General features: G+C 43.2%; 1 protein-coding gene across 1 annotated transcript; it reads left to right on the forward strand.

Moving 5' to 3' along the window:
* The first annotated feature begins 7,791 nt into the window (after window positions 1-7,791).
* Window positions 7,792-10,135, forward strand: scrt1a (scratch family zinc finger 1a). The gene is made up of 2 exons (XM_068052345.1): window positions 7,792-7,945; window positions 9,408-10,135. Exons 1-2 carry the CDS (start codon window positions 7,792-7,794, stop codon window positions 10,133-10,135), a joined length of 882 nt encoding a protein of 293 aa, XP_067908446.1.
* The last annotated feature ends 240 nt before the right edge of the window (window positions 10,136-10,375 follow it).

The raw sequence follows: 10,375 nt of genomic DNA on the forward strand, positions 1-10,375 counted from the left end.
CTATGATTTTATGATTCTATTACACACTAACTGTGTGCAATTTAGTGCCATGGGCCTACATCCACTAAGCCCAGGGCTGAGGCTGTCTCAAGCTCGTTAAACATTAGGACCCATATGTTTGTCAAAGAAAGGTTCAACCCCATGTATCTATTATTCTATATATGAACCACCCAAACTCCTCAATTAGACTCCAGCATGCAACCCAATCTGAGCTATCCATTATTCTAGATTTGAAACACCCAAACCCCTTGACTGGATTCCAACTTACTCCTGGAAACAAATCTATATTTAGTTCCAGGGCATCTCTCAGTTCATCATTGATATTTTGCAATAAACTTGCATTGACCTATATTTGCCTCATTTCACATACAGCTCTGGGCCTTCATCTCCATTCATGTGAAAGAGGCACAAACTGGTGTCCAAACCCCAAAACATTAAATGTTGTCACGATGTAGGCTTCTATAATGGCAGTGCCACATAATGACACATACAGATCAAGAACTTATAATTATATAGTGCCTTTAATGTAATAATACATCTTAGATGGTTCACAGGGGTGTTAGAAAATAAAATTTGGCATTGGACCACATAAGGACGTATCAGGGTAGATGACCAAAAGCTTGGTCAAAGAGGGAGGTTTTAAGGAGCATCTTAAAGGAGAAAAGAGAGGCAGAGACAAGGAGAGGTTTAGGAGGGCATTCCAGAGCTTAGAACCTTGGCAACTGAAGGTGATGCTCAAGAGGCTAGAATTATCTCAGATATCTCAGAGGGTTGTGGGGTTGGAGGAGATAACAGAGATAAGAATGGGTGAGGGTATGGAGGGATTTGAAAACAAGGATGTGAATTTTAAAATCAAGGGGTTGCTTAAAAGTGGATCAATGGGGCCAGTGAGCACAGGGGTGATGGGGGAATGGGACTTGGTGCGAGTAGGACATGGCAGCAGAGTTTTGGATGACCACAAGTTTGTGAAGGGTGGAAGATAGGAGACCAGCCAGGAGTGTGTTGGAATAGTCAATTCCAGAGGTAACAAAGGCATGGGTGAGGTCTTCAGCAGCAGATGAGCTGAGGAAAACAATACAGTGACCACTGCTGAAAGATGAGTTGGTGGCATGAAAGAAAATGAGAATGAGCTGTGATGTTTCCTATATTTGAACACGAACCTTCAGGGCTTTAAGTCATAGAGTCATTATGGCCCAAAGGAGGCCATTCAGCCCATCAAGTACATGCTGATTCTGTAAATCAATCCAGTCAGTCCCATTATCCCACTCTATCCACTAGTACTGCAAGTTTATTTCCATCAAGTTCCCATGCAATTTCTCTTTGAAATCATCGATTCTCTCCATTTCCACCACCCTCATAGGCAGCGAGTTCCAGGTCATTACCACTCGCTGCATAAAAAATTCTTCCTCATATTCCCCCTGCATCTCTTGCCTAAAACCTTAAATCTGTGTCCCCTAGTCCTTGTACTATCAGCTAATAGTAGCAACTTTTCTTTGTCTACTTTATCTAAACCTGTCATAATCTTGTACACCTCTATCAAATCTCTGCTCAATTTCCTTTGCTCCAAGGAGAACAACCTCAGCTTCTCCAACCGAGCATCGTAACTAAAATCCCTCATACCTGGAAACATTCCAGTAAATCTCCTCTGCACCCTCTCAAGGACCCTTACATTCTTCCTAAAGTGTGGTGACCACAACTGGATGCAATACTCCAGTTGGAGCCTGACCAGAGCTTTATAAAGGTTCAGGATAACTTCCCTGCTTTTGTACTCAATGCCTCTATTTATGAAGTCCAAGATCCCATATATATTGCTAACTGCCCTCAATGTGTCCTGCCACCTTCAAAGATCTATGCACAGGTATCTCTGTCCCTACACATTGTTTAGAACTGTGCTATTAACTCTATATTGCCTCTGCCGATCCCTTCTGCCAAAATGCATCACCTCATACTTGTCTGTATTAAAGTCCATCTGCTACTTGTCTGCCCATTCTGCTAGCCTATCTATGTCCCGTTGAAGTGAATTGGTATCATGCTCACTGTCAGCCACACCATATCATAAAAGCAGTAGCCCTCGCACTGACCCTTTGGGAACACCACTGCCTACCATCCTCCAGTCTGAAAAACAACCATTAGTTGTTTTCTGTCCTTAAGCCATCTTTTATCCAAGCTGACGCTAACTCTCCTATTCCATAAGCCTCAATTTTGTTAACCAGCCAACTTTGCAGTGAGATGTTGTGTTGGGAGTCCCCAGGAGCAACGTTAATGCTTTGGACAGCTCTAGGATGGATCTCAGAGCTATTGATTGAAAGATATAATGGACATTTCCTATTATTGTTTTATATTAGTACTTCCATTGGATGAGATGCTCCATCTGCCTGTTCAGGTAATGATGAATAAAGGTGTTCTCTTGATGACTTCTTCCATCAACCAACACCACCAAAAGAGTGTGCACTCCATATTAGACAAACAGAAAACCCTATCTGTTGATTTCTTAGTGGCTGGGTTCAGAGATTCGTAACAATGACAATGGACTTATGCAGCTAATCAAAACAAAGTATACCTAAGGAAGAAATCAAAACATAAGAGAGGAAAGGAGAGAAGAAAATTGAGTGAGTTTATAATACAAAACTGAAAACTAAACTTCAAACTGCAATCTTCAGTATTTCTGTTAGTTTTTCATAGTTGTAGAAAGGGGAGATGTAAATCTTGAAAATCAACAACTGATTCCTCTAATTATTTCATTCCATTCTCACAAATATTTATTTTGTATGAATCTATTCTAAATTTACTTTCACGCTGCTGTCTTCAAAGTCCTCACTCTTGTTGAGTAGAGTTGGTCGTCTGGTATTCTAATGTTAGTGGCCATTCCTTATGTGTGAGCCCAAAGGGTGAAAGTCAGGCTATTCATCCATGGATGCATCACAGCTAAGTCTGTTTTTGCTTTGTTTCAAGGCCCTATAGGCATCACTGGACAACAAACAGGATGTAGGAATCCTGGATGACCTGGCTGAGAAGTTTGAAGTTAATTCACTTCAAAAGTGATTCTGTGTGTAAAAGAAAGAATTTGTATTGGTATATAACACATGATCAAATTGTCCCTAAGCACTTTACATCAAACAGATTATTTTGTGAAATGTAGTCACTGTCTTTGTACTGTCAAACTTTGCAAGCAGAACAGCAAATATACAGATTATCTTTTTTAGTTGAGATGAGACTACTAACCAAGACACAGAGAGAGCTTCCTGCTCTTCTTCATCTGGTGCCATACGATCTTTAATATTCAGCTGGGCAGTCAAGGGGAAGTTTTAGTTTAACATCTGATCTGACAGGTGGCATCTCTGGCAGTGCAGCACTCCTTCTCTGCTGCACTGAAGTGTTAGCATGGGCTATTAGCTCAATTCGTAGCATGAGGCTTAAACCCACAAGCTCCTGACTGAAGTGACAGCATTAACGACTGACACTGAAACCCTTTGAGACGTGTTCAGGCCCTATCCAGACTTGGATCAGCACAGCCCAGGGAATAAAATCTTTTTGATCTGTGTTTTTTTTAATTCATTCATGGGATGTGGGCATCGCTGGCTAGGCCGGCATTTATTGCCCATCCCTAATTGCACTTGAGAAGGTGAGCTGCCTTCTTGAACCGCTGCAGTCCATTTGGACTTCATAGTGGTTAGATATAACTGAGTGGCTTGCTAGGCCATTTCAGAGGGCATGTAAGAGTCAACCACATTGCTGTGGGTCTGGAGTCACATGTAGGACAGACCAGGTAAGGACAGCAGATTTCCTTCCCTAAAGGACATTCGTGAACCAGATGGGATTTTACAACAATCGACAATGGTTTCATGGCCATCATTAGACTAGCTTTTTAATTCCAGATTTTTTTTTATTAATTGAATTCAAATTCCTCCTTCTGCTGCGGTGGGATTTGAACCCATGTCCCCAGAGCAATACCCTGGGTCTCTGGGTTACTAGTCCAGTGACAATACCACTATGCCACTGCCTTCCCTGTGATTCAACTATTAACATAGGTAGGAAATTAGCAGGCAGGAACTCAAAAGTCGTAATCTCCAGATTACTCCCAGTACCATGTGCAAGTAAGTATAGAAACAGAAGGATAAAGCAGATGAATGCGTGGCTGAAAAGATGGTGCAGGAGGGAGGGCTTTAGATTGTTGGGACATTGGGACTGGCTCTAGGGGATATGGGACCTGTACAGACTGGATGTTTTACATCTAAATAGAGCCAGGACTGAGTTCTTTACAGTGTGATTTGTTAGTGTTATTGGGAGCATTTAAACTAACTTGGCAGAGGTGTGGGACCCAAGAGATAATATTGGAGAGGAATACCAAAGTGCAGAGAATACTGGGAGAGATAGATAATACTAGAATAAGGAATATTGATTTAATAGGTGGGGTTAGTGTAAGGGAGAAAGAAATAAAGTCTAAATCAGGGTTACTGTGCATGTATGTGAATGCACAGAGTGTGATTAATAAGATTGGTGAGTTTCAAGCACAGATTGCCATGAGGAAATGTAATGTTTTGGCTCTAACAGAGACCTAGCTCAAAGAAGGGCAGGCCTAGGTATTAAATATTCTTGGATACAAGGTGTTCAGGAAAGACAGGAAAAGGAAAAAACGGGGAGGGGTGGCAGTATTGATTAAGGAGAACATTACAGTGCTGGAGAAAAAGGATGTCCCAGAGGGGTCATGGACAGAATCTATTCGACTGGAGCTAAGGAACAAAAAAGGTGCAGTTACATTGCTCGGTGTTGTCTATAGGCCACCAGCGAGTGGGAAGGATGTAGAGCAAAAAGTTTGCAAGGAAATTACAGAGAGGTGCAAAAGTTATAAGGTAGTTATATTGGGGAACTTTAATTAACCAAACATAGCCTAGGATAGTAGTAGTGCAAAGGGCAGTGAATGGAAAGAGTGTGTTCAGGAAAATTTTCTACAGCAGCATATTTCCAGCCCAAAGAGAAAGGACGCACTGCTAGACCTGGTTCTTGAGGTGGGCCAAGTGGATCAAGTGTCAGTTGGAGAACACTTAGGGGACACTGATCATTATGTCATGAGGTTTGGGCTGACTATGGAAAAGGACAAAGAACAATCCTGAGTAAGAATAATTAACTGGGGGAAAGCCACCTTCAAAGGGGTAAGAATGAATGTGGGCCAAATAAATTGGCATCAAAGTTTGGCAGGAAAAACGGTACCTGAACAATGGGCTACTTCAAAGAAGAGATGGTTCTGGCACAGTCAAGGTACATTCCGACAAAGGGGAAAGGTAGAGCAAACAAAGCCAGAGCTCCTGGATGACAGAAAAGATTGAAATTAAGATAAAGAAGAAAAAGTGTGCTTATGAAAGATGTCAGGTAGCTAAAACAATGGAGACCCCTCAGGCTCAATATAGAAGGTTCAGAGGGGAAGTGTAAAAGCAAATAAGAGAAGCAAAGAGAGAGCATGAAAAGAGGTTAGTATCTAACATAAAAGGGAACACCAAAGTCTTCTATAGCCATATAAATAGTATAAGGGTGGTAAAAGGAGGAGTGGGGCTGATTAGGGATCATAAAGAGGATCTACATATGGAGGCAGAGGGCATAGTTGAGATATTAAATGAAAACTTTGCATCTGTCTTTATCAAGGAAGAAGATGCAACCCAGGCAATGGTGAAAGAGGAAGCGATTCAGACACTAGAAGGGTTTAAAATTGATAAGGAGGAGATATTGGATAGACTGTCTGTACTTAAGGCACCAAGACTGGATGAGATGCATCCAAGGATACTGAGGGAAGTGAGAGTGGAAATTGTGGAAGCACTGACCATAGCTTTTCAGTCTTTCTTAAACTCGGGGGTGGTGCCAGAGGACTGGAGAATTGCAAACTTTACACCCTTGTTCAAAAAAGGGTGTAAAAATATGCTCAGAAACAACAGGTCAGTCAGTTTAACTTCCATGGTGAGGAAACTTCTAGAAACAATAATTCGGGACAAAATTAATATCCACATGGACAAATGTGGGTTTATTAAAGAAAGCCAGCATGGATTTCTTAAGGGAAAATTATGTTTAACTAACTTGCTGGAGCTATCAGTGAGGATTGATGAGGGCAATGCTGTTGATGTGGTATACATGGACTTCCAAAAGGCGTTTGATACAGTGTCACACAACAGACTTGTGAGCAAAGTTATAGTTCATGGAATAAAAGGGATGGTAGCAACATGGATATGGAATTCCATGGATATGGAATTGGCTGAGTGACAGGAAAAAAGAGTAGTGGTTAATGTATATTTTTTGGGCTGGAGGAAGGCTTGTAGTGGAGTTCCCCAGGGGTCAGTGTTGGGAACCTTGCTTTTCCTGATTATATATTAATGACCTAGACCTTGGTGTACAGGGCATAATATCAAAGTTTTCAGATGATACGAAACTTAGAAGCATTGTGAACTGTGAGGAGGATAGTGTAGAAGTTCAAAAGGACATAGACAAGTTGGTGGAATGGGCGGACAGGTGGCAGATGAAGTTCAATGCAGAGAAATGTGAAGTGATTCATTTTGGTAGGAAGAACATGGAGAGACAATATAAAATGAAGGGTATAACTCTAAAGGGGGTGCAGGAGCAGAGGGATATATGCATAAGTCATTGAAGGTGTCAGGACAGGTTGAGAGAGCAGTTAATAAAGCATGCAGTATCCTGGGCTTTATTAATAGGGACATAGAGTACAAGAGCAAGGAGGTTCTTTTGGACTTGTATAAGACACTAGTTTGGCCTCAGCTGGAGTATTGCGTCCAGTTCTAGGTGCTGCACTTTAGGAAGGCATTGGAGAGAATGCAGAAAAGATTCACGAGAATGGTTCCGGGGATAAGGAACTTCAATTATGAAGATAGATTGGAAAAGTTAGGACTGTTTTCCTTGGAGGAGAGAACGATGAGAGGAGATTTGATAGAGGTATTCAAAATCATGAGGGGTCTGGACAGAGTAGATGGGATGAAACTGTTCCCACTTGTGGAGGGATCAAGAACAAAAGGGCACAGATTTAAAATAATTGGTAAAAGAAGCAACAGCGACATGAGAAAAATCTTTTTCATGCAGTGAGTGGTTAAGGTCTGGAATGCGCTGCCTGATACTGTGTTGGAGGCAGGTTCAATTGAAGCATTCAAAAGGGAATTAGACTGTTAGATGAACAGGAAGAATGTGCAGAGTTACGGACGAAGGTGGGGGAATGGCACGAAGTGAATTGTTCATTCGGAGAGCTGGTGCAGACACGATGGGCCGATTGCACTCCTTCTGCGCTGTAACAGTTTCGTGATTCTGTGATATGAACTCGAGGCAGTGATGAAAAAAGGGGAGGGGCGAGAAATGGAGAGTGCGGCGACAGCAAACGAAAGATTGAATTCGTCTGGCGTAATGTGGATCCCCAGAGAATTTTTGATGGACTGAATTAAGCATTTCAATTTACCACCTGATCGCGACTGTATAAAACCTACAGCTGCTGACCTCACAGCCTGTAGAATTCATTCTCATCCTTCAGCCAGTCTCAGGAAGGAGCGGAGCAGAGAGCCGCGGAGTGCTGTCCACTGCTGAAACTGCAACCCCGAACTTGCCCCAGCGAAAGGAGCTGCTGGGAGCTGTCCACGGTGCTGAAATTAAACCCGAGGCTCCCTCCCCAAGCACTGGAGCTGCTGGGAGCTGTCCACGGTGCTGAAAATACAACCCGGGAATCTCCCCCAAGCATCCGGAATCGCTGGGAGCTGTCCGGTGCTGAAACTACAACCGGCTCTCTGCCCCACGGATCTGCAAAAGGCAAACATGCCGCGCTCCTTCCTTGTTAAGAAAGTCAAGCTTGATGATTTCCCTTCTCCTACAACCAGCATCCCATCGCCGACCTCAGACTACGATAATACTTATGGCAGACGCGCCACCAATAACGTTGGAAGCCTAACTGCTCGATTGCACGAGAAAGGTAAAATGCTACCCGTCCTTTGATCTGTTGCTCTGCCGTGCACCATCATTTCTCAGTCTCTCCATTCACGCCGCATTTGCAAAGATTAACACCAAACAAACACGGGAAAAAATCTCCTTGTCGGAATAACTGCATCAGGGATGTGTGCAAAAATAAGCCCCTGTAAGCATTTTACGCATTGCGTGTAATATTTTGAGGTATTTATCCAAGAATGATATTTTCATTGATTGCATTGTTTCTGGATGCGGCTCCTTCTCGTTTTTAATTTTAAAAATCTGTTCCTCTAATTTCAACTTACATTTTGTCAAACCTTTAGATGCCGATCGCTTTCCTTTCTTCAATGGAGGGAGTTATAAGGAAGAGAGAGAGAATTCTGTGTTCATTTTGTAAATGTAAAAAGGGGTAGGATAACAACCTCGCGTGTAGCAACTGGCTGCACCTAGAAGCGGAGGAGAGAGAAAGTTGGAAAAGACTGCAGTACATCTATGAGCGCAGGCAATTGGTTTACCGGCTCCTCGGTGCGCCGTTCCTTGCTCCAACTGCCAGGGACCAATCTTTACGTAATTTATTATGAATAACAATACAATCATGCTTGTTGCATCTTCAGACAAATGAAATTCAGACAAAAATCGATTCGAATCCCTGACTTACGCTTGTCCCTGAGCTTTGACTCCGGTTCTACAGGGTTGATGTTAACAAAGGATCTCCGTGCGTGTGTGTTCGTGTTTATGTTTGATTTTTATTTCACAGTAGATTTCTCATTTCCGAGATGGTCAAGACAGCTTTATTTATTGCTGCATGCGCGACATGTAGAGCTTTGGGCCACGTTGTCCCCTGGCGTTGCAATGTTTGTTTAAGGACACAATGGGACTTTATTGGCAGGGCATGTAATCCCAGGCACCGTGCAGTCTATCTCGCTGACCCAATGTTGGGTCTAAATTGGATTTTACATCTGACGGTGTTACAAAGGCAGTGAGACTGAACAGCTTGTTGATCGCTCAGAGATCGAGTTTCATTCACTGGAATGCGGCCCTGTTCGGATCAACCTCCAATCTCCCGTGATAGGCACTGCAATGTCTGTTATTGTGTGTGTGTGTGTGTATATATCTATATATACTTAAGACGAATTAAATGCAATTATTTTATTTCTATAAACATATATATTCACATAAACTGCAACTCGGAGCTAAATGCAATGTGCTTGTTATTGGCTCGTTTACTGTGAAGTCATTTGGCGAGGCGGGTTACATTTATAGCGCATGGGCCCTAGCTTTTGTTCCCCAGTTGTAATGTTGCTAAAAATAAATTGTAAACTGCAGTTTGCTTGTTGCGGTTTATAAATAGCAGAAACTGTTTAAAAAAAAGAGGTTATATTTAAGGACACAATGCTTCCTGCCGTGACCTCTCGTCCTTTATGAATTAAGTGAACAAAGATCTCCATCTCTCTTTTTTTGATCGTCAGGGTACATCAGTGACTATATCACGCCTTCCGTTTACGATGGAGACCCCCAGAACGCGATTAAACTGTCTTCGCCCGAGCCTATCTATGCAGCGGTTCACGGTGAGTACGGAGTCCCGGACTCGGAGCCACCCGACAGCCCACAATCGGGGATTACAACCGGCTACATCAACGGGGATGCGGCGGTGAGCGAAGGCTACACGGTGGATGCCTTCTTCATCACTGACGGGCGATCGAGAAGGAAGGCGATCGCCGGCCCCAGGAGCACAATCCAGCGTCACACATGCAACGAGTGCGGGAAGACCTATGCCACCTCGTCCAATTTAAGTCGGCACAAGCAGACCCACCGAAGCCTGGACAGTAAGATGGCCAAGAAGTGTCCGACCTGTGCCAAGGTCTACGTGTCCATGCCGGCCATGGCCATGCATCTCCTGACCCACGACCTCAAGCACAAGTGTGAAATCTGCGCCAAGGCCTTCAGCAGACCCTGGCTCCTCCAAGGTCACATGCGGTCTCACACCGGGGAGAAACCTTTCGGGTGCGCTCACTGTGGTAAAGCATTTGCTGACCGCTCTAACCTCAGAGCCCACATGCAAACTCACTCAGCTTTCAAACACTTCAAGTGCAAACGGTGCAACAAGACCTTTGCTTTGAAGTCTTATCTGAACAAGCATTACGAATCCGCCTGTTTTAAAGGCGCTGTCCCGGCACTGAATGCAGTTGAAGCCTGATCTTCACCTTCTTTGCTCTTCCTTTCCATCCTCCCACCCAACCCTGTTCCCACCAACTACCCCAAACCCCAAAAGCAGAAATGAACCCAGAAAGAAATGCGAAATACAAGAGGAAAAAAATGCTATGCGTTACAGCACATCTACAATATTTTCTATAAGAACTGAAGACAAAAATAATACCTGCTTGCTATCTTCGAATAGACTGTATACAGAGCAACTTCCTAACTCAAGCTGTAGAGA

This window comes from Heterodontus francisci, chromosome 2 (genome assembly GCF_036365525.1).
Source record: "Heterodontus francisci isolate sHetFra1 chromosome 2, sHetFra1.hap1, whole genome shotgun sequence".
Classification (NCBI taxonomy): domain Eukaryota; kingdom Metazoa; phylum Chordata; class Chondrichthyes; order Heterodontiformes; family Heterodontidae; genus Heterodontus; species Heterodontus francisci.